The following is a 25,495-nucleotide window of genomic DNA, read 5'->3' as shown; positions in this document are numbered from 1 at the left end:
CTCCACGGAAAGGTAGTGGCTGCAAAAAGAGTAGACGTGTTTATGTCACATAAAGTACCAAGTTTGGCACCGAAGGTGGACAGAGGTTGTTTTCTCCCCTGTCTGTTTGTTACTTGTAAAATCGAAGATTTTTCAAGTAGAAAGGGTTGGTCTTGTGTGTTATTACTTGGCAAAAATTTTTTTTTGCAAGTATGTTGATCTCTTCGGTTTGTGTGTGTGTTTGTGTGTTTGTCTGTCCGCTCACTTATACTTGCCTACAGGTCACAATTTTAAACCAATCTTCACAAAACTTCACCAAACGGTAGAGTTCGTGGTTCGACAAAATCCTATATTTATTTTGAGGTCAAAAGGTCAACATAGGCCAAAAGGTAAACAACCTTTTGAAATTTCTAAAATCCTCAATTTTCACCCGATTAACTTGAAATTTGAATAGGATTTACAAATCAATTAATTGAATTCAACCATCAACTATTTTTTCGGTCAACGTAGGTCACAAGGTCAACATAGGGCAAAGGGCAACCACTTTTTTTCAAATCTCTAAAATTGTCAATTTTCATCCGATTAACTTAAAATTTGAAGACGATTTACATGTCTGTTTACTGAATTCAACCACCAATTATTTAAGAGGTCAAAAGGATGCTCTACCGAGTGCCATTCTACTTTGTTCTCTTTTGCCAAGTGTCGCTCTACGAGTGATTTTTCATTCTGTCTGTTTGTCTGTATGTCAATCGCCTACAGGTAACAATTTTAATCCGATCTTCACACAACTTCCCCAAATGGTAGAGTTGGTCATAAGGGAGACGCCTCTTGATTTTGCGGTCAAAGGTCATTTTGAGGTCGAATTTCTGAATTTATCAATTTTCATCCGAATGACTTCAAAATTAAACAGCAATTGCATAGTGCCTCACTGAATTGGGAAACCAAATATCATTAAGGTCAAAAATTCAAAGGTCAACTCAAGGTCAAACTTCTAAAATCATCAATTTTCATCTGAAAAATCATCACTTTTCATCATATTAAATTGAGAATTTAAACAGCAATTATGTAGTTCATCACTGAATTGGGAAAGCAACTATTTGAGGCCAAAGGGTCAAAGGTCAACTCAAGGTCAAACTTCTAAAATCAATTTTCATCTGAAAAATTGTCCATTTCCATCCTATTAACTTGAAAGTTAAACATCAGTTGTAAAGTGCATCACTGAATTGGGAAAGCAACTATTTTTGAGGTCAAAGGGCAACTCAGGGTCAACCTTCTAAAATCATCGATTTTCATCCGGTTGAACCGAACTTTGATTAATATCGTCAATTTAAATCCTAAAATGGGCTATTTGATGTATCCATGCCAACTTTGGGGGGGGGGGGGGGGGAGGAGGGGGGGATTTTGCAAGGATTGCACTCTGCATGATGTTTTTCACCAGACGAAACTTGGCCGACAGGTTTTTGTATACTGAATCGAGGCTCGTGAAAGAGCTAACATTTATTTCACAAACAAATCAACCAGACAAACAAAATATACAAAAAGAGGGAGCGGAAGACAAGATGGGGAGAGAAGGGGAAGCACACAACCACAACATTTGAGAGCAGGGAGAAGTGTGGGAGGGAGAGGGCTTGGGGGCAGGAGGCGTGGGAAGGGGAGGGGGGGGGGGAGAGGTTGGATGTGTGACAAGGATTTTGGTTTCACCTACCTTGGTACAGGCAGTCTGTCCAATTGATTGGATTTTGGTGAATATCCGAATCCAGATACGATAATTTTTTTACATTTTGAAAGTGATAATTCACCATTGCGTGATAGGGTTAAAAAGTACAATAGCATGATATTTCAAACAGTTGGTTAGATGTGGGCGGATTCGGACAAAATTTGGTGGATGAGTTGGTTAGACGACACGAACAATCTGATTAGTTTTTGGTTCAGATCTGGATCCAGCTTCGGCCTATCAGTGAATACAAAATGTAAATGGTGGACCTCGTGGGAAGTATGCGCTCTCCCTCGTACCGTTCTAGTTAACTTTGAGTTAGGTACCAAGAAGCATTGGGGATATTGGAGCATGTATTGTCAAACAAAGTTCCCTATGCATCCATCTGAATAATTTGTAACTACCTTGTAAAGTCTCAAGTTTATCATTGTCGCACCACCAAGTAACAGGAGTGCCAGAATTTGATGGAGGGAGGAGAATAATCCCAATAAGCGCAAAGCATTTAACCTCACAGCCATGAAGCATGATGATGATGATGATGGCAATAATTGTCATAATAATCACGTGATGCAATTCAAAGCAAAAGTCCGATTCCAAAACCTCCAAGTTGAAGATCTGATCCTTATCGCAGTCTTCACTTCACATCCATTGAAAGAAAGGAAAATAAAACAAAATTTATCAGTAAATGCAACTTTAATGAAGTGTTAATATCTTTCAGACGAGGCACCCAGTTCTTGTCCGCCAATGGTGCAAACATGCGTGACGTCACGTGTTGTCATTTTGAACAAATATATCTTTCTGCCAAGGTGTGATTTACTGAGGATAATTTCAGTTTAAAATGATAAATTCACATAATACCCTTTTACAACCTCGAGTTCACAATAAGAAGCATCTCTCATAATCAATTCTCACATGCAACAGGATGTTTGTTACTCCTGACATTTGTAGACCACACATCAACAGAAATGAAACCAAAACAAGGCGATATTGTCCATTCAATAAATAAGAAGAAATAATTAAAATAACGTTTAAAAAAAGAAATAATTAAAACACAATTAACCCCCAAACACGCATCATGCATTTTTATCCTTTGTGTCTAAAGCTCGTTGCGGAGCTTGTACATGCATTGATTACAAGACAAAGTCATCGGGATGTTGTTGCATTAATTGGAGAGGGAATTTGTACGTGAATGAAAAATCAACACGGAATCGCAGCATTAACCCTAGATAGGAATCGCAGCGTTAACCATTGTGTACGGATGGGTATACCCAGGGGTACACCTATCTCGAGTTAAGAGCCAAGTGCTCATGGAAGGGAATGCCAAACAGTAATAGGAAATGTTAGCAAGTGAAGAAAATGTAAATTTAAAGCATGATTGATACATGATTCTAAAGAACCCTTCCACGTAGTGCACGACAACACCATTGGTTATAAACGTCACAACAAAAGCTAGTTTAACTTTTTATTCTCCCACCAAACAAATGATCTATTCTGTTCTTCTGCGTGCAGCACGTGGCTGTGTTCTTGCATAATTGCTGGGAGCGCAGTCGTGCCCCTCCTGATGCAGTGCCCCCTGGTGGTTAGAACAAGAATTTGTAACTTGTTTCAGAATGCCGGCGATAACTCGCATATGCATCTCAAAAGGCCCCGTGTGATCCTTAACGAAAACTAGAAGCAAATCGTGCACACGCTCGACACGGTTTATCGCATTAACTTTGGCAATTTGGTGCAACTGACATAGAAATTGATCAATGCTATCTGCATATTTTGGTGGATGCATTTATCTTTCAAAAACCACTAGTAACGTTCAAAGGATATGTTCAAACGGGTTTACCCAGCATTGCACTTCAAGGTCATCAATTTGTGGAAGCTGGGAAGGAACTCGTAGAGACATTGATGAATGAAGGCTGTGCTGATGAACTATTGTATCTGGTAACCAAGTGTGAGAGTCAATTCCAGCAAGAACCTGCTCGAAGGCTGCAAAACACAATATTTGGTCGCCGTGCGACCATTTTCCCATCGGATTGAACTTCAGGTCTTCCTAGACCATTATATGTCAAAAGCCTGGTGTTGGCTTAGCGGTTAGGGTGCCTGCTTGGGATCCTGGGTTCGAATCCTGGTCGATCGCTGAATTAACACCAGGGGAGTTGACTCAGCCTGTCATCCTTCTGAGGTCGGCAAATTGAGTACCAGTTCACTGGCAATTCCCTGTGTGTCGCAAGAGCCGACCAACAGGGTTGGCGGCAGGAAGAGCATCCGGCCATAAAACATTGCTTCAAAAAGGGGACCAAGGTGCCCGAAAAAGGCCAACCCCTGCTCTGTGGGGAAAAATGGCCTCTAAAGGTGGTTCTAGACCATTATACGTCAATGGAAGTGTGTGTTTGTAAAGCGAGTCTGTTTTTGCAAACGGAAGGTGAAAATCCCATGAGTTTTCAATCACTTTGTGGTGTCCACCATTCACCCCATTGGAGATGGCCTCTATGTAGTCCAGAAGGATGTCGGCATTCCTGCTGAACTTTATCATCTTTTCGTGCTGGGTAAATGCTTCCACTGTTGGGGGAAACGGAATTTGTGTGCATTTGTATTGTCAAACATTGCACCCAATAGATAAACTGCACAAAGCTCTCAACATCACATAACCTCTGATCTTGAAACACTGTGATATCTATGTTACGAAAACTAACTTAACTATTCTTTCGTCAAAACAAAAAAAATCTTATTCTGAGTGTAATCTGAAGATTGGTAGAAATCAGGTTTGACAAAAACGTTCAATAACTTGGAGCCTTCTCAAACATGAATAAGACATAATAATGAATCATGACATAAATAATAATGAACCCTGGTGTTGGGCTAGCGGTTAGGGTGCCAGCATAGGATCCCAGGATCCTGGGTTCGAATCCCGGTCGATCGCTGAATTAACGCCAGGGGGGTTGACTCAGCCTGTCATCCCTCCGAGGTCGGCTAATTGAGTACCAGTTCACTGGTAATTCCCTGCTTGTCGTAAAAGGCGACAAAAAGGGTTGGCGGCAGGAAGGGCATCCAGCCGTAAAACATTGCTTCAAAAAGGGGACCGAAAAACAACAACAACCACGGTCCCCGAAAAAGGCCAACCCCCACTTTGCGGGGAAAAATGGCCTCTAAATGTGGCTATTTTTATATTTTATAATGAATCGATTTTTGAAATGGTTATTTAGTCGACTCAGATAAGACTATCTTTGAGGATGGGGGCACGTGAGTCGATGGACCTATCACTTCGCCATCACAGACAGGTCGGTGGTCTCTGTCTTCTCTAACCTCCTTTGTAGTCTTGCACCCTTTCCTTTTTTCTGCACTTTGTGCCACCCCCTCTAATTTCTCCAGGGCACACATGGTCTACCATCAACCCTCTTCTGGTGAAACTCACAGAATCACTTCCACTCATTCGTTCCTCTTTTTCACCACCTGTGGAATGAACTTCCACATTCTTTTCAATGTCGTTCTGCCCTCCCAGTCTTCAAGACAGCTGTTCACTGCCACACTACATGGCCAAACGTATGCGGACACGCCTTCTAATTAGTGTATTTGGCTATTTCAGCCACACCCATTGCTGACAGGTATATATAATCAAGCACACAGCCATGCAATCTCCATAGACAAACATTGGCAGTAGAATGGGCCGTACTGAAGAGCTCAGTGAATTTCAACTTGACACCGTCATAAGATGCCACCATTCCAAAAAGTCAGTTCATCAAATGTCTGCCCTGCTAGAGCTGCCCCGGTCAACTGTAAGTGATGGTATTGTGAAGTGGAAACGTCTAGGAGCAACAGCTCACCCGCGAAGTGGTAGACCACAAAAGCTCACAGAACGGGACCGCCGAGTGCTGAAGCGCATAGCATGTAAAAATCGTCTGTCCTCTGTTGCCACACTCACTACCGAGTTCCAAACTGCCTCTGGAAGCAACGTCAGCACAACAACTGTCCGTCGGGAGCTTCATGAAATGGGTTTCCGTTGCCGAGCAGCGGCACACAAGCCTAAAATCACCATGCGCAATGCCAAGCATCGGCTGGAGTGGTGTAAAGCTCGCCGCCATTGGACTCTGGAGCAGTGGAAACACATTCTCTGGAGTGATGAATCACGCTTCACCATCTGGCAGTCCGACGGACGAATCTGGGTTTGGCGGATGCCAGGAGAACGCTACCTGCCCGAATGCATAGTGCCAACTGTGAAGTTTGGTGGAGGAGGAATAATGGTCTGGGGCTGTTTTTCATGGTTCAGGATAGGACCCTTAGATCCAGTGAAGGGAAATCTTAACGCCACAGCATACAATGACATTCTAGACGATTGTGTGCTTCCAACTTTGTGGCAACAGTTTGGGGAAGGCCCTTTCCTGTTTCAGCATGATAATGCCCCCCGTGCACAAATCGAAGTCCATACAGAAATGGTTTGTCGAGATCGGTGTGGAAGAATTTGACTGGCCTGCACAGAGCCCTGACCTCAACCCCATCAAACACCTTTGGGATGAATTGGAACGCCAACTCCGTACCAGGCCTAATCGCCCATCATCAGTGCCCGACCTCACTAATGCTCTGGTGGCTGAATGGAACAAATCCCTGCAGCAATGTTCCAACATCTCATGGAAAGCCTTCCCAGAAGAGTGGAGACTGTTATAGCAGCAAAGGGGGGGGGGGGGGGGACCAACTCCATGTTAATGCCCATGATTTTGGAATGAGATGTTCGACGAGCACATATGGGTGTGATGTTCGGGTGTCCACATACTTTTGGCCATGTAGTGTATCTCAGATCATCCTCAATTCAAAACCATGATCTTTTCTACCCCTATCAGCCCCCCACCTCCCCCCTCTCACCCCCCCCCCCTGAGCCCACCTCTTTCTAATTTCCAGTTTTGCCCTCCTGAGAGTTTGCCTCTGCATCCATCTTGTCCACTCCGTGTGTACTCCCCTTCCCCTCATTTTTCCCCACATCCATTAATTGTCCTTCCTTTCATCATACCCAAAAACCAAAAATAAATAGTTTCCATCACACCTTTCAAACCCAATCCTATCCTGGAGCCCTGCACGGTAATATTCTCGTGATTGTTCATTGAACTAGGATGAAGACTTTTGACAAATAAGCATTCTTCAGATTTACTCCAACTGTAGATCTCTCTGCCTTTTAAAACTCTCACACTCGTCGATTATGGATGTTAAATCCCTCATAAAATCCCATCTTTCTGAATTAGCTTTTTCTTCATTTTTTTCTTTTCCTAACTCTTTGCGATGTGGAATTTTTGGAAAAAAAAATTCATGAAAAGGGCTATAAAATGTTTTAACTGAAACAATGTATCCATTTAATTGAAGAAAAGCAAGGATATTGAAAAAAACTTTGTTGTAATACTTCACATCATATATTTAACACTTCAGATGTCTCGGCACGTACCGTGTATCGAGCAATATCATTGGCCTCTCTAAAAGAGGTGTAATCAAGCTCTCGATTTGGAAGCAGTTCCTTTGGATTCTCCACCGTGACAATCTTGGAGATGCCTGCATGTCGGATCAGCGGCATGCATTCATCACATGGGCACTTCGTCACAAACAGCACCATCTTCTCATCCTTTCGGGGATCCCTGAATCTGGATACAGAACAGGATTATCGTCGGTGGCGATCCCACATGACAGCAGTTGGAATAACCTTCCACAATGACGACTCGTGTTGACAAATAAACAAGTTCTCCATCTTTAAATATTGCAGACAATTGCATTATGAAACGATATGTAAGATTTATCAGCTGCAGCCTTTTAATCAAGGATACTCGCATTGCTCTCACTAAATCACCAGGAAGTGCCAATCCATATCCGCAAAACGTTTGAAACGGAAAATCAAGAGTGAAAACTGAAAATCTGAAACATTTCAAAAACCTCAATATATAAAATGTTGAAAAGTTTAGTTTAAATTAATTTTGAAAAAGTTAATTTTAAGTAACGCAAGGTTGGATATAGTTGTAGATATTCAGAAGGCATTTGGATTTGGTACCACGTAGGAGGTTATTAGGTATGGTGAGGGCTTGTGGAGTGACGAGTGAAACAGGCAACTAATAGGAAACTGGCTTTGTGATAGGAAGGAAAAGAGTGGCGGTGAATGAGAGGATGTCGGTATGGGAGGGGGTGTAAGTAGTGCGGTACTCCAGGGATAATTTATTATTTTACATCACCGATCTGTTTATATGTAATTTACACCGTTATTATTTATAATTTACATCACCGATTTGGTTAGTGTGGTTACGAGTGAGCTTTTTAAATTTGCAAATGGAACAATGCTTGGAGGTAATGGGTAACTGCGGAGAGGGGATGATCAGATTCAGAAGAGTCCAGATACTTACTTAGATTGGGCAAAAGTTTGGCAGATGCTGTTTAGCATAAGGGAATGTACGGTGTTGGGGTTTGGTAAGAATCATACTAAAATATGCATTTGGTGTCTGTCTGTCTGCCTGCCTGTGCGTCTGTCTAATGATTTTTGACCGCGATGCATTCGGTCGTTACTTATCCAATCTCAACCAAACTTGACAGGAGGGCCAAGGGTCACACAATGAAGCTTGTAGCGAATTCGTTTCCCTCCAACCTCTCCCCAAGGGGGTTTTCTCCACCAAGGGGTTTTCCCTGCCAATGGGGTTGCGTGTTGAGGTGTACAGTCACGTGAAAAAGTAAGTACACCCCATGTAAAGATTTTACTTTTTCAACATATTTCAACATACAGCTATTTCATCTTCATTTCAACAATATTGATAGATAAAGGTGATATAATATAACAAATATCATGAAACATTTACATTTTGTAGTCCATTGTATAATTTAAATAAACATAAATGCAAATTTCGCATGTGGAAAAAGTAAGTACACCCTTGGCTCTAATAGGTGGTATTGCCTCCTTTGGCAGAAACAACCTCAAGTAGGAGTTTCTTATAACTGTCTACCAGTCTCTGACATCGACTGGGAGAAATTTTTGCCCACACCTCCATGCAGAATTCTTTCAGCTGTGCGATGTTTGAGGGGTTTCTTGCGTGCACAGCTCGTTTCAAATCCCCCCACAACATCTCGATGGGATTTAGATCCGGGCTTTGACTTGGCCATTCCAGAACCCTCCATTTATTTCTTTTCAGCCATTCCTTGGTGGATTTACTGGTATGTTTAGGGTCATTGTCATGTTGCAAGGTCCACCTTCGGTTGAGCTTCAACTTCCTGACAGATGGCCTCACATTATCCTCAAGCACCCTCTGGTACAATGAAGAATTCATAGTGGATTCTATGATGGTGAGCTCCCCAGGCCCTGATGCAGCAAAGCTGCCCCAAACCATAATATTTCCACCACCATGCTTTACAGTTGGTATCAGGTTCCTGTGGTAAAATGATGTCTTTGGTTTTCGCCAAACATGTCTTCTGGTACTGTGGCCAAATAGCTCTAACTTTGACTCATCTGTCCAGGGCACATTGTTCCAGAAGTGCTGGTCTTTGCCTAGGTGTTTATTGGAAAACTTTAGTCTTGCCCTGATGTTCTTTCTGGACAGCAAAGGTTTCCTCCTGGCACACCTCCCGTGTGGATCAAATTTGTGCAGCCTCTTTCTAATGGTGGACTCTTGCACTTTGACATCAACAATGGCAAGAGCTACCTGTAGGTCCCGTGATGACATTCTGGGGTTCTTAGAGACTTCTTTCAGCATCTTGTGGTCTGCCCTGGGGCTGAACTTGCTGGGGAGGCCTGGCCTGAACAAGTTGGCAGTTGTTTGGAATATTCACCACTTGTAGATGATCTTCCGGACAGTCGAATGATTGATTTCAAATTGTTTGGAGATCTTTTTAAATCCCTTCCCAGACTCGTGGGCATCTATAACCTTCTTTCTGAAGGCCTCAGAGAGCTCTTTTGATCTAGGCATGGTGACGCCGCACACTTCAACAACAAAGAGAAAACCAAACTAAATGTCTGAGGTTTAAATAAGACAGATTCCTCCAAGATCCTCTCTAATGATGTTCTAATCATTTGCACCTGAGCTGGTGCACCTGATTCTAATTTTAGTTATTTGAAGTAGTGATGAATGTGGGGGTGTACTTACTTTTTCCACATGCGAAATTTGCATTTATGTTTATTTATATTATACAATGGACTACAAAATGGAAATGTTTCATGGTATTTGTTATATTATATCACCTTTATCTATCAATATTGTTGAAATGAAGATCAAATAGCTGTATGCTGAAATATGTTGAAAAAGGCAAAACTTTACATGGGGTGTACTTACTTTTTCACGTGACTGTATATCCATGTTAAGATAGCTTTATCATGGTGCTTTTCCAAGGATGCTTCTGATAACAAAAAAAAGATAATAGCATAATATTAATGTTATTACAAAACAATATTAAAACTAATAATATCCCACCTCCCCAAGGGGTTTTTCCTCTTTGGCCAAATGCCGTGTTAACGTATACAGTGCATTCAGAAAGCATTGTTATGTTGGGGGGTAAAGGAATATCTAGAGCCAGGTAGATCTGTATCGGTAGGTATCCGACTGTCATGATAGGGAATCTACCTGTAATAAGTTCTATGTTTAGCCGGATGTCGGTATAAGCTGTATTGGTGTCCCCGCCACGAGGGGGGCGGGGCGTGCTAAATAGTGCAGGGATTATGGATAAAGTTCCCTCGTTTGTCGTTCCCCCTGTCGCCAAACCTGTGTTCCTTATGGCAACGCACTCATTTAAACACTTAGATAGGTCCTTAGTGCACACATTAAATAATTCCCTCCCCTTACAATGACTGCCCGGAAAGACAAGCAGGCAGCAGCCGCGTACAATGCCACCATGGGCGACGAGCATCGTGGTAAGCAATAACCATGCCCAGGGAACGTGTGATTGGTTGGCGTGGAAGGCGCGGACCTTGAGCCAATCAGCGCGGAGGGCGCCAATCCGGTCCTTAGAAGGAGGTTGTTCATTGGAGGGAGAAGGGCCGGTGGTGGCAGAAGGATTGAGAGACCACAAAGAATCGAGGCTCTGATTGGTAACGCGCCAGAACTGACGTCACAGGGCGAGTGACAAAACGTCTCGTTCCCGGGCATTCTTGCTCTTCGCCCTTGGTATTCAGCCTTCGCTCTGGACAGCTCGTGCTATTCAGTCGTGCTGGTCCGTTCGTTCTTTGTTCTTCGTTCTTGGCTCCTCGTATTGAGAGGACTGGTGGTCGTTGGCGTCGTCCCTGAATCTTTAGGTGCTTGGAGTGGTGCTCGGTCCTTTGCGGTGCTTTTGGTGCGGGAGCGAGGCTCGGTGCTGTGAGCGGGCGGGACCTCTTGTGCGGTCGACGAAGAGCCTGGAGTGGGGCAGGTTGCTCGGGGCCTTTCGGAGTGCGTGGGCGAAGCGGAGGGAGGGTTTCTTCGTGCCGGAGCTCGGAGCCTCGTTGGACGGCGGACACGACTACAGACAAAGATAAGACGCACCACATTTCACAAGTACACGACGAGACAGTTATTTTATTAATTCATTTTCCTTTGTCTCGTATCCGAAGTGTTGAGTGGGGACGTCCCAATTTAGAATTGGATTTTATCATCGCGTTTCCCTATCCCGATCTTTATTTCAAATAAACCCTTGTATTATTTTCCATTTCCTTTTAAACCCGGATTCCCGTTTGTGTTCATTTCCTCGAGGTACGCACTTCTGCCTCTTCCCCTTCATTCCTCCTCCCCGTGCTTGTAGTCAAATCCGTATTTGGTCATCGCCTCCATTAAAGCCGTTTGGTCATCCACGAGCCCTGGTGTTAACCGAAGGGATCGCGCGACAATTGGTGTCAGGAGTGAGGATCTGGGCCCAAGGACAATTTTTTTGTCCGCGGCGAGATGTCGACACGATCGGGCATACATCGCGCCCGGCATCCGGACGCAAAATTTTCGTAGTCCGAGGCGAAAATTTGGTATATTGTCGATTGGGCTTGCACGACGCGAAAGGTGCGTCTTTAAATTTAGATCGATTTCTGAGGTAAAAGCCACGCGGGAAGCGACCTTCTCTTGATGGAGGAGGAGGTGAGCGGTATGGAAGAAGGAATGCATGGTGCTTTGAGCCTTCGAAGTGAGTCGGAGGTAGTTGTGGTAGAGAGTAGTGATGGAGCTGATCCCGCCGTAGGGACGGCCCCCATGGATTTCCAAGCCATGTATAAAAAAATAATGAAGGGAATAAACGATAACAGTGAGCGATTGGAAAACAGAATGGATGCTCAGTTTGAGCGATTATATAGCAAAATGGATGCTCAGAGTAAGCACAGTGAGCGAATGGGAATTAAAATTGATGAATGTACGAGTACATTGAGGGAAGGACGAACGAATGGTGCCTATGGGGCACAGGCGAAGCCAAGGGTGGCATAAATTGAATTAAAACGGGAGGAGACTGCATGTGTGGAAGGAAATGGGGAAGGTAAAAATTTAATCGGGGAATTGGAGGGTAAAGATGGAACCTTCCCTGTCTCGGAGCGATTGAGCCAGAAGACATGTCCAATGTATTTCCAGGACATGTTAAAATTAATAAGGGGCATGAGTGGTATCATGAGGGGAATGAGTAAAGAATATCGATGAAATGAAAGAGGAAAGTGATATGATACTGGTAGTGAAAGATTGGATGCATGGATTAAAGAAACAAAACCCCCATGTGGAATGAACGAACGAATGAGTGAACAGGGGAATGAAAAAAGGGAAATGAATGAACAATTGGAGGTAAATGGAAAATGTTTGATACATGGTGGCCTGGAGGTTTATTGGGGCCAGGTGGATGCCCCAACACATCAACAGGGGGATGGATTTGGATCCTTGTTTTGCCAGGGCGGTGGTTCAGAGCAAGAGGGGATAACAATATGGGGTGGGGGGATCCGAGTAATGGAGCCAGACCGGGTATTTATTGGGGACGACCTGTCGGGGCCAGAACTGATTGGTAATGGGGATGTAAATGATGTGACACAATGGCTGGGGACCTGGGACAGTCCCATGGAGGTAGAGGTTGACCAGTCCCAAAGGAGTTTGGGGGAGGAGGTGAATCGGTCCGAGGAGGCGGTTGAGGTGACCGAGGGGACCCTCACCACGAACACAAATTGGGTGCAAGAGGCTCCGAAATTGAATGAACAGTTGGGGGAGTGTGTTGGCTCCGTACAGGATTTGGACCTTGGAGAGTCGGGAGATCGAGCCTCAGACTATTTGGTCCCCATAGGGAATTTGGAACAGCTGCGGGGAGGGGCAGATCACCTAAAGGAGTTGTTACCTGCAGCTGCGGTTTGGGATGAGCAATAAAAATTGTTAAAAGGAAATCTAAAATAAAATTAAAATGGGAGTTTGATTTGGAGCAGCCTTGGAAGGAATTGGTCCAAGGGCTGTGGAATTTGGACCAGGAGAGGTCATTGGGGATGGCCTCGGGCAAAAGTTGGCCCTTTCGAAATTTTGGGATGCCAGCCAGCTGGGGGGTTGCGCTGGCGAGATTTGGACGTGGGGTCCAGCCATGGGTGTCGTGGTACGACCTGGGCCCCACGGGGGGGGGGGGGGGGTTTGGTGGAGTGTGGCGTCCCTTGTCCGTCGGGGCGCCGCCCGAACGTGTGGCTCGGGCCGGCAGGGTCACTGGACCCTGGTGGGGGTTAAGACCTCCAGGGGGTCCGAGGTGGTTTCTCAAGCCTGGGATGGCATATATTGAGGACCACTAGGGGGGGGTGTTGTGGGTCGCGCTTTGGTGGTGGCATCGTGGACGGCCAACTTGGGCCTGATGTGGTGACCGCCCGGGCATGTGGCCTGACACCCTCTCCCTGAGACTCTGGGACAGCCAGCATGTGGTGACCTGCCATGCTGTGCTGGTCTATGGACGTGGGTCGAACCGCATGGACAGGGAATGTTATAGCCTACTGGACAACCATTAGAGCATCTGTGGAATGTGATGGTGTGAGAGTGACCTTCCACAGATGTTCTGTTATTATTTGTGGACCCTCGGTTTGGGAAGAGAGCCATGGGAGTGTGATCGGGAATGTGTAACATGCCGAGCATATGGGCCATGCTCGGCTGGCATGTGTATGGAGAAGCATCCTTCTTTGGTGAGATTAGTAAAATGTGATAAATGTTTGGCATGGGTAATCTGAGGGTTAGATGCAAATTTAACGATGAATTTTGAAATGCTATGGTGGTCACTGACAGCAGTGCCACCATTATTGATCCAGGTGTGTTAGACCAAAGTGTTGGAGGCTAGGATAAAATTGACAGGTTAGCAAGACACAGCCTTCAACTGGTTGCGGGGGCGACTGTGCCAATATTTGGGATGTGGGGTTATGGGGATGAAGTTGTGTAGTTGAGGGTCAACGTGGTGCTATGGGTGTCCGAGGTGTGTGGACCATGTCTTCTGGGTGGGTCTCCTGGTGGAGCATGGCTGTTTACTGGACCTTGGTGTGGTCAAGTGTGGGTGGGCACTGGGGACTGCAGTTCTGTGGACTGGGGGAGGAGGGCAGCGTAGGTGACGTGAGGGGAATGCCACGCACTGCGGCCGTCTCCCCCAGGGCCGAGGTTGTGGGTATGGTAGTGTTTGTTGGCAGCAGGTGCTCACCACATTGGCCAGCTGGGGCTAGTGCAGCTGTGTTCCTCGCAGTGGGGCCGAAGGATGGATTGTGGGTCGCACCCTTATGGACACTCATGGACCATGTTGGCGTTTCGACTGCTCACCTTGTCTCGATGACCCTTGCACGGTAGAGGTGCAGAGCTGTCGTAGCCACATGTAGTTGTTCAGCACAGTTCACCGTTGGATGCGGATCCACATACCTGCCAGTATAGTGGGGACAAAAGTGTAATTTGGTGGAACTTGGTAGGCCCAATGATAAATTTTGGGATTTTGAGGGTGGATGGCACTTTGGACCTGACCAACCGGAATACCTGCACATCAAGGTAGGGGTAAGGCCTTGATGGTTACTGTCCCAGGCTTCAGGACTTGCTATGTAAATTTGGGGACATGTAATTTAGAGTTGGGGGGCGGGTGAGAGTGATGACATGGCTGGTGAGGGGGATGGAATGTGTGCCACAGTGTCTTGTGGGTGGCGTGTGTTTATGTGTAGAGGATATGTGTTTCTATGTGGTCGTGAGGTTGGACATTGAGTATGAGTGATTATTGTGTTTTGAAAATGTGTAATGGTAAAATGTGAACCGGGGATTTCACATGAGGCAGGCCATGGCAAATCTTTTTGTAACATCTACTCTGAATTGTGTTGAGAATTGAATGGCAGCGGGGGAGGAAATGTGTTTTGGGGATTTTGTGGGTGGGAAAGGTGTGTGTGTTCGCAGGTACAGATCACGCTCTGAGGATCGATGCCTGCGACCCCCCTCTGTGGCAATTTCCCCTGGCAGCCAGTGGTATCTGGAAATTGGAGCTCGTCGGTGGAGGGTCTGGTTGGGCGCCGTGGGGTAAGGGAGACTCCCGGCGACCCGTGTAGCTGCGCTGAAGCAGGAGGCCACGGAGCCTGGTGTGTGGAGACCCTCACCGGCGGGGTAATGGCGGAAAGGGCAGTTTGGCTGTCACGGGGCCAATAGGTGAAGGGGGGGGGGGGCGGGCAATGAACTTGTGAGTCAAGTGACTTGTTTTTTTGACTGCGGGCACCACTGCCTGAAGCACCCCCACCATCTTACTTGTGTGGTACCTCCCCGCTGCCGAGTTGAGAGAACTGAACGCACACAAATGACATCTATGCCATGGTCCTGCAGGGGTGTGAAATAAGTGCTTGGTTATGATTTAGTGTTGTAATGATTTTTGGAATGTGTGTGAGTGAGTAAGGGTTTGTGTTGTATGAATGAGAGCGAAATCCACCGCGCAATGTCGCTGACCTGTAACACCTGGACAGGGCCCGCGGAAATTTAGGGGTGCATTGGGATGGCCCCGCAGGTAAGGTTGCGTCTCGTGGCATCCACCGGGGGACGCGGTCTGTCGACTGGGGTTGTACAAATGTTTAGAGTTTTTGGGAGTTCGAAATTTTGAAGTTTTGGTTTAGGTTAAGGTTTGTGGTGAAGTTAGATTTTGAATGTTGTTTCTTTCCTCCCACCACAGGAGCTGCCAACGAAATAATTGTACATATTCGCATGATGGTTAAGGGGAGTAGCATGTTAAGGAGAACAGGTAGGAAGCTCCGGCTCCCTTCCCACAGCCCTCCTGATTAATTTCGTAGGTTAATTAAGTGTGAGACAGTAAGTGTTAAGACTGGAATGGTAGTGCCTGCAGTGAACCCAGCAGGAGCTATGGTTCCAGGGGGGGGAGGGGGGGGGTGGGGGGAGCTGTGTTATGTCGGGGGGTAAAGGAATATCTAAAGCCAGGTAGATCTGTATAGGTAGGTATCCGACTGTCGTGATAGGGAATCTACCTGTAATAAGTTCTATGTTTAGCCTGATGTCGGTATAAGCTGTATTGGTGTCCCCGCGACAAGGGGGGCGAGGCGTGCTAAATAGTGCAGGGATTATGGATAAAGTTCCCTCATTTGTCGTTCCCCCTGTCGCCAAACCTGTGTCCCTCATGGCAACGCACTCATTTAAACACTTAGATAGGTCCTTAGTGCACACATTAAATAATTCCCTCCCCTTACAATGACTGACCGGAACGACAAGCAGGCAGCAGCCGCGTACAATGCCACCATGGGCGACGAGCATCGTGGTAAGCAATAACCATGCCCAGGGAACGTGTGATTGGTTGGCGCGAACCTTGAGCCAATCAGCGCAGAGGGCGCCAATCCGGTCCTTAGAAGGAGGTTGTTCATTGGAGGGAGAAGTGCCGGTGGCGGCAGAAGGTTCGAGAGACCACAAAGAATCGAGGCTCTGATTGGTAACACGCCAGAACTGACGTCACAGGGCGAGTGATACAACGTCTCGTTTGCGGGCATTCTCTCTCTCTTCGCTTTTGGTATTCAGTCTTCGCTCTGGACAGCTCGTGCTAGTCAGTCGTGCTGGTCCGTTCATTCTTTGTTCTTCGTTCTTGGCTCATCGTATTGAGAGGACTGGTGGTCGTTGGCGTCGTCCCTGAATCTTTAGGTGCTCGGAGCTTGGAGTGGTGCTCGGTCCTTCACGGTGCTTTTGGTTTAGGAGCAAGGCTCGGTGCTGTGAGCGGGCGGGATCTCGTGTGCGGTCGACGAAGAGCCTGGAGTGGGGCGGGTCGCTCGGGGCCTGGCGGAGCGCGTGGGTGAAGCGGACGGAGGGTTTCTTTGCGCCTGAGCTCGGAGCCGCGTTGGACGGCAGACAGGACTGCAGACAAAGATAAGACGTCCCACATTTCACAAGTACACGATGGGACAGTTATTTTATTAGTTCATTTTCCTTTGTCTCGTATCCAAAGTGTGAATGGGGACGTCCCAATTTAGAATTAGAATTTATCATCGCGTTTCCCTGTCCCGATCTTTATTTCAAATAAACCCTTGTATTATTTTCCATTTCCTTTTAAACCCGGCTTCCCGTTTGAGTTCATTTCCTCCAGGTACGCGCCTCCGCTTCATCCCCTTCATTCCTCCTCCCCGTGCTTGTAGTCAAATCTGTATTTGGTCGTCGCCTCCATTAAAGCCGTTTGGTCATCCGCGAGCCCTGGGGTTAACCAAAGGGACCGCATGACAGTATTCAGACCCCATCACTTTTTCACATTTTGTTATGTTGCAGCCTTATGCTGAAATCGTTGAAATTCATTTTTTTTCCCTCATCAATCTACACTCAATACCCCATAATGACAAAGAGAAAACAGGATTTTATAAAGTTTTGCAAATTTATTAAAAAGAAAAAACTGAAATATCACATTGACATAAGTATTCAGACCCTTTGCTATGACACTTGAAATTTAACTCAGATGCCTTCCATTTCCCTTGCTCATCTTTGAGATGTTTCTACACCTTGATTGGAGTCCACCTGTGGTAAATTCAATTGATTGGACATGACCTGTCTATATAAGGTCTCACAGCTGACAATGCATATCAGAGCAAAAACCAAGCCATGAGGTCGAAGGAACTGCCTGCAGAGCTCAGAGACAGGATTGTGTCGAGGCACAGATCTGGGGAAGCCTACAAAAATAATTCTGCTGCATTGAAGGTTCCCAAGAGCACAGTGGCCTCCATAATTCTTACATAGAAGAAGTTTGGAACAACCAGGACTCTTCCTAGAGCTGGCCGCCCGGCCAAACTGCGCAATCGGGGGAGAAGGGCCTTGGCAAGAGAGGTGACCAAGAACCCAATGGTCACTCTGGCTGAGCTCCAGATATCCTGTGTGGAGATGGGAGAAACTTCCAGAAGGACAACCATCACTGCAACACTCCACCGATCTGGGCTTTATGGCAGAGTGGCCAGACGGAAGCCAAACAGTTCAATCTTGGTTTCATCAGACCACAGAATCTTGTTTCTCACAGTCTGAGAGTCCTTTAGGTGCTTTTTTGCAAACTCCAAGTGGGCTTTCATGTGTCTTTCACTGAGGAGAGGCTTCCGTCTGACTGTATGTGGATACCAAATCCACAATGTGTGTGACAAACAAACATCCAGTAGAAAGAGGGACGTATGAATTCGTCACCCTCCAAGAGTCACCCTGGCCCTCAAAAAAAAATAAACACCTGTGTGTTTATATAAAAAATATTCCTTCTCAAACAGTAGGCTACCTATCTCTGGCACTCTGGCCAAATTCCAAATTCCTGCTCTGAATGACTGCTGGCAAGGCAAAACAAACACCCAGCAAACAAGCAAACAAACACCCAGCAAACACTCAGAGCAAACCACCCAGCAAAACCCATGCCACCGAGAGCAGCACCAATGATCTGGAAATAATAGGGCACAGCATATACATTACTCTGTTGACGTCCCCAGTGTCCATTCACTCTCCCCCACATTCCCCCTTTTTCACGAATCCATGAACGAATCGATTGGATTAACGTGGTGTTCGTGTAACACAGGCATTATCCACCAAATGTTCCCATCCTGCATTGTCCGTGTATTCGTTGTGTAACTTGGGGTAACACCACTTGGTGGCGATGGTGAACCATGGCACAAAAGACGTTGTGGAAGAAGTGATATCCGTTCATATTCGGAGGAGGTTATGTTTAGGATTATATATAATCCTAAACTACTGGAGGTAGGATTATATATATGGAGGTTATGTTTTTACCCCCTGTCTGCCTGTCTATCTGTTTGTGAACAAAATATCTGAAAAAGCTATGGACGGATTTCGACAAAATTTGGTGGAGAGGTTGGGTACGTGACAGCCGAAACTAGAACGGCACTCAGTAGAAAGCATACCTCCGCCTGGTTGGCCATATCACTCAATAGTGAAGAATCACTTAAAATTTTCTACTAGCTGGATCCGGATCCGGATCTTGATCAAAATTGAATCGATTCTTCCTTGTCAAACACACAACCTGTCAAACAACTCTTTGAGATATTTTGTTCACAAACGGACAGATAAACGGACAAACAGACAGAGAGGGGTGAAAACATAACCTCCATCCACCTTTGGTGGCGGAGGTAATTATTAGATTTTGGTGAAGATCCAGATATGGATGTGGTTCTGAAATATTTTTTAAATGATTCTTCACCATTGGGAGATCGGGCCAAAAACGATACATAGCAGGATATCTCAAAGTTATGGATGGATTTGGACGAAATTTGTTGGACAGGTTGTGTGTGTGTGACGAGGAAGAATCGATTCAATTTTAGTGAAGATTCGAATCTGGATCCCGATCAGAGATTTTAAAAAAGTGATTCTTCACCATTGAGCTATAGGCCCAAAAACGATACTTAGCATGATATTTCAAAAAGTTGTGGATGACCTATTTACAAAATTGGTGGAGGAGTTGGATAGGTGATAAGAAAAAGCCGATTCGATTTAGGTTCATGTTGAATGCAGATCCGGTTTATCTTTGGTATACAAAATGTAAAGTGTTCAGCCTGGTGGAGGTATGCGCTCTACTGAGTGCCGTTCTCATTTTCCACTTCTTTGTTTATCATTGCATATGAAATACAAAATGTTTGTTTGTGTGTTTTGCAGCAGCGTTCCAAGTCCTGCTTCTTCTTCCTGACGACCATAAGGATGGGTCTTTATCTATCTATAATTCCAGCAATCTCTGTGTGTCTGTCTGTGTGTCTGTGTGTCTGTGTGTCTGTGTGTCTGTGTGTCTGTGTGTCTGTGACCGCTGTTTCTCGACAACTACCGGTCCGATATACTTGAAACTTGCCAGGTATATTGCTGGGGACCCGAGGATGTGCCTTTTCAAGGTTTCATATTAATCGGACAAGTACTTACCGAGATATGTCCAAAAAACGCTTCAACCAATCAGAGAGCAGCGAGCTATCACGTGTGCCGAACGTGGCGATCGGACTCTGCCTCGGACGGCACATTTGACAGCGTATTCATTTATTTCACGTTGGAAAACTATGTTGCCGTTAAACTATGTTTTAAAACGAATTCAAACTGCGATTAAATTAAAACGATTCATCCTAACTGCGATTTGCGAACTTCCGGACAGTGACGACTGTCCGGCAGCACGCTTTCCGGCAGCCAATCACAGAACGCTTTGTTGCGTAGGCGTGGCCGATGTGAGACGAGCACGAGCGGAGCTGAGCGCGTTACGAGCTGACCGCCATTACGGTACGTAATTCGATTTCTTATGCGCATTATTTCTCCCAATTCATTCATCTCCCAATTTCTCCCAATTCAATTCGTATCACTAATAAAAACGAATTTGCGATTCATTCGCTTTCCTGCGCGTTTGTGCACGCGATGGCGATTGCTTTACCAAACTCCGGAAGCCGTTCGCTTTGGACCAAACCATTGCATGAGGGGGGGGTTCTGTGGTCGTTGCGAATGGACCAAACCATTCATGTAAATAGAGGGGGGGGATTGTCACTGTACTCGCAAGCCGTTCGCCGTTCGCTTTGGCGTTGCGAATGAACCAAACCATTTCATGTAAATAGAGGGGGGGGGATATAATTTTAGATAGATATATAGTACGGGCATATATATAGTACGGGCATGCCCTAGTAATAATTAAAAGCCATATTCATTAAAAAAAACTATATTAATAATGAAAAACTCATGCTTCAGGTAAATTTTGCCGTTATCTATAATAAAATTCTAGGACTGAAGAGATGTTTCTTCTGGGGTATGAAAAAGCATTACACGTGCATGGATAAGGCTACAAAGAGTCGTGGCTAAAAATATTGGCACCCTTGAACTTTTTTCAAATAATGCACCATTTCTTGCAGAAAATTGTTGAAATTAAAAAATATTTTGGTATCCACATACAGTCACGTGAAAAAGTAAGTACACCCCATGTAAAGTTTTGACTTTTTCAACATATTTCAACATACAGCTATTTGATCTTCATTTCAACAATATTGATAGATAACAGTGATATAATATAACAAATATCATGAAACATTTACATTTTGTAGTCCATTGTATAATTTAAATAAACATAAATGCAAATTTCGCATGTGGAAAAAGTAAGTACACCACTACATTTATCACTACTTCAAATACCTAAAATTAGAATCAGGTGCACCAGCTCAGTCGCAAATGATTAGAACATCGTTAGAGAGGATCTTGGAGGAACCTGTCTTATTTAAACCTCAGACATTTAGTTTGGTTTGCTCTTTGTTGTTGAAGTGTGCGGCGTCACCATGCCTTGATCAAAAGAGCACTCTGAGGCCTTCAGAAAGAAGGTTCTAGGTGCCTACGAGTCTGGGAAGGGATTTAAAAAGATCTCCAAACAATTTGAAATCAATCATTCGACTGTCCAGAAGATCATCTACAAGTGGAGAAGATTCCCAACAACTGCCAACTTGTTCAGGCCAGGCCGCCCCAGCAAGTTCAGCCCGAGAGCAGACCGCAAGATGCTGAAAGAAGTCTCTAAGAACCCCAGAATGTCATCACGGGACCTACAAGCAGCTCTTGCCACTGTTGATGTCAAAGTGCACGAGTCTACCATTAGAAAGAGGCTGCACAAATTTGATCTACATGGGAGGTGTGCCAGGAAGAAACCTTTGCCATCCAGAAAGAACATCAGGGCAAGACTAAAGTTTGACAATGAACGCCGAGGCAAAGACCAGCACTTCTGGAACAATGTGCTCTGGACAGATGAGTCAAAGTTAGAGCTATTTGGCCACAGTACCAGAAGACATGTTTGGCGAAAACCAAAGACAGCATTTGACCACAACAACCTGATACCAACTGCAAAGCATGGTGGTGGAAATATTATGGTTTGGGGCAGCTTTGCTGCATCAGGGCCTGGGCAGCTCACCATCATAGAATCCACGATAAATTCTTCATTGTACCAGAGGATGCTTGAGGATAATGTGAGGCCATCTGTCGGAAAGTTGAAGCTCAACCGAAGGTGGACCTTGCAACATGACAATGACCCTAAATATACCAGTATATCCACCAAAGAATGGCTGAAAAGAAATAAATGGAGGGTTCTGGAATGGCCAAGTCAAAGCCCGGATCTAAATCCCATCGAGATGTTGTGGGGGGATTTGAAACGAGCTGTGCATGCAAGAAACCCCTCAAACATCGCACAGCTGACAGAATTCTGCATGGAGGAGTGGGCAAAAAATTCTCCCAGTCGATGTCAGAGACTGGGAGACAGTTATAAGAAACGCCAACTTGAGGTTGTTTCTGCCAAAGGGGGCAATACCACCTATTAGATCCAAGGGTGGACTTACTTTTTCCACAAGCGAAATTTGCATTTATGTTTATTTAAATTATACAATGGACTACAAAAATGTAAATATTTCATGATATTTGTTATATTATATCACCTTTATCTATCAATATTGTTGAAATGAAGATCAAATAGCTGTATGTTGAAATATGTTGAAAAAGTCAAAACTTTACATGGGGTGTACTTACTTTTTCACGTGACTGTATATATATATATATATATATATATATATATATATATATATATATATATATATATATATATATATATATATATATATATACAGACTTGGCATTTAATATGGAATATTTCTTTTGTGGGGGTGAACTTACTTTTCAAGATGTCTTAGAACCAAAAGTTCATTGGAATTATGTTGAAATTATTCTAGATTTTGTTAATGTGACCTTTAAAAGAAACAAAAACCACATTTGACATTTCGAAACAAATAAATTGATCCTTGAAAGTGATGAAAACTGATATCGAACTCAATTCATGGACAGTACTGTGTTAAACTTCTGTACGTTTTCCAGAAGTATCTCTTTATTTTGCACATTAGCCAAAAAATTTTTAAACAAAAACAAAAGTTAAATTACGACTGGGATTACGGACAGTAAAATTACAGTTCAGTACTTCGTGTAACCCCCACGAGCATTGAGGAGAGCACGTACACGTTGAGGCATGCTGTTCATGAGATTTGCCAAGGTTTGGACAGGAATCGCTTGCCATGCAGTGACAATAGCCTGCTGCAATTCACGCACAGAGGTCGGCTGCTGGTCCAAGTGGTCGATTTGATGCGTTAATTCTGCCCACAAGTTCTCTATCGGATTCATATCCAGGGACATGGCAGGCCACTCCATATGCTCTACACCACGGTCAGCAAGAAAGTTTTAGATCATGCGAGCACGATGAAGCCGTGCATTTAGTCAGGTTCACTATGTTTTTTCATTCAAAATCATGGTAGATTAGCAAACCTATACATTTTTGGAAACGTTATTACATGGAAAATCTGAAAATCAATGTTTACATTTGCCAATTCCGACCAATTCGATTCGACCAATTCGACCAATTCGACCAATCGACCAATTCCATTCGACCAATTCGACCATTCGACCAATCGCTTCGATCGACCATTCGACCAATTCGATTTGCCAATCAATTTGACCGACCTTTGCTTGTGTGGAACGGACTGTGAAAACGATGCGGACTATATTGTCGGATACGACACACAGGACAGTGATGACGAACTCTAAATGGCATATTCTGTAATCGTGTATGTTTGATGCCATTGACTGCCGGTGTATATTTTGTCATTGACTGCCTGTGTAGATGTGAAGTTATACTGACTGCATGTGTACTATGATTTTGCTGACTGCCTGTGTATGTTTGGTGATATGAATTATTGTGACACATTTTGATGTTATTAACTGCCTGTACAAAATGATAACATGTATTTGATTATGCAACTTATCGTGAATATAAAGACAGTATTTTGCAATTCAAAACCTTTGATTCGTGTCTTACCATTCCCCATAGCACTAATTTGATACTTTCATTGGATTCCTTGTCCCTGAAAATATAGGTTTAGTATATTTTTAAAAGTTTTTAGGGTAATTAGAGGCAGAAATAGAACAAAATATGTATTTTACAGTGGCCATTTTGAAAATTCAAAATGGCCACCATACAGGTATCTCTCCAAATGTAAACATTGATTTTTAGTTTCCTTATGCTATAACCTTTCCAAAAATGTATAGGTTTGCTAATCTACCATGATTTTGAACGAAATATAATTTATTGACATAGTGAACCTGACTAATTGTCATCTTGGAAGACAAAGTTTCCTCGAAAGGCTGCACGAGCAAATGGAAGCAATGTTTCTTCCAGAATGGCCCTGTACTTGAACTGGTTCAGGTTTCCAGTCAGAACAACCAGGTCAGTTTTGCCCCCTGCATGAAAAGCAGCCCAAACGGTCACCCCACCTCCTCCAGCTTGGACTCTTGGCACTATACAATCTTTGTTGTAGGCTTCATGCACTTATCTGCGCACTCGGACGTGGCCATCTTGACGATGGACCAGAAATCTAGACTGGTCACTGACGATCACGTGATTCCAGTGTCCTGGCTGCCATTGACGGTGCTCTATGGCCCACTGCAATCGGCGCTGGCGGTGTTGTCTGGTCAGGCGTGGCTTTCTCAGGGGACGCCTGGCACGATAGCCTGCTTGAACCAGTCGTTTGTTGACTAGCCTTCTGGATACAGGCACATTTGTCAGTTGCTGCCACTCAGCCCTAAGCCGATTAGCTGACTTGGTACGGCCATTGCGGACTAACCGGTGCAGCTGGCAATCATCCCTCCTTGTGGTTCTGCGGGGACATCCTGGCCTCGGTATTGGAGTAGGGACACCCCTCTGAGCATTTCGTTTCAGGATCTTTGACACCTGACCTTGAGTGATGCCATACTGCCGAGCAATAGCATGCTGTTTCATGCCGTAATTTCGTAAAGCCACCACCCCATGACAAACAGCATTGTCGAGTTGACGGACCATCTCCAGAAGAAGCGGCAATAACTTTTGGAGACGTGCAGCAGTTGTTTTCCACTGATACAGAACGCAACAACCCTTGTATACCCGACTGTGAAGCCAATCATCAAATGCACCTGTCCGTACATTTTGCCACGCCACCTGTGATATAATCCTGTTGTTGACTTCTTGCTGCGACAGACAATCAGTGACATGGTTCTTTTAACAAATAAATCACCAAAGTGTAAAAGAAACTCACCAGGTTGATATACTGGGTTAAGAAAGTAAACCCAAGTCAAGAAAATATATATATTCCATATTAAATGCCAAGTCTGTATATATATATATATACCAGTCACTATGCGATTTCATACCATCAGTGGTGAACCGCCATTAAGGTATCCCATCCAGCTATGCTGTACCTTAATGGGAGCGATAAGTGCCATCTGCCACATGGCACATTACCTCTGGTATCCACTCATTATATGGAATCCCCTGGATGCAGCCGGGAGCAAACCAATCCAAATATATGTGCAGTTCTCCAGCTTTCAATGAGCGCAAGTAATGACGTCACTGCCATGTACATACGCTCTGCCTGTCAAGCTCTCAAGAGAA

The 25,495-nt window shown here is 44.7% G+C and overlaps 1 protein-coding gene across 2 annotated transcripts in view; it reads right to left on the bottom strand.

Annotated features, from left to right (window-relative positions):
* Nucleotides 1–2,370: 2,370 nt before the first annotated feature.
* The window catches only part of CDADC1 (cytidine and dCMP deaminase domain containing 1), a 76,876-nt gene continuing 53,751 nt past the window's right edge, over nucleotides 2,371–25,495 (bottom strand). For both annotated transcript variants that reach the window (XM_068125151.2, XM_068125152.2), the window contains exons 7-8: nucleotides 7,110–7,302; nucleotides 2,371–4,243 (exon numbers count right to left, since the gene is read on the bottom strand). In XM_068125151.2, the coding sequence (XP_067981252.2) occupies nucleotides 4,214–4,243; nucleotides 7,110–7,302 (223 nt within the window). In that variant the 3' untranslated portion in view covers nucleotides 2,371–4,213. The remainder of the gene's footprint in view (nucleotides 4,244–7,109; nucleotides 7,303–25,495) is intronic.

This window comes from Myxine glutinosa, chromosome 8 (assembly GCF_964187855.1).
Source record: "Myxine glutinosa chromosome 8, kmMyxGlut1.1, whole genome shotgun sequence".
Classification (NCBI taxonomy): Eukaryota; Metazoa; Chordata; class Myxini; order Myxiniformes; family Myxinidae; genus Myxine; species Myxine glutinosa.
This window is presented reverse-complemented; position numbering and strand designations above follow the sequence as displayed.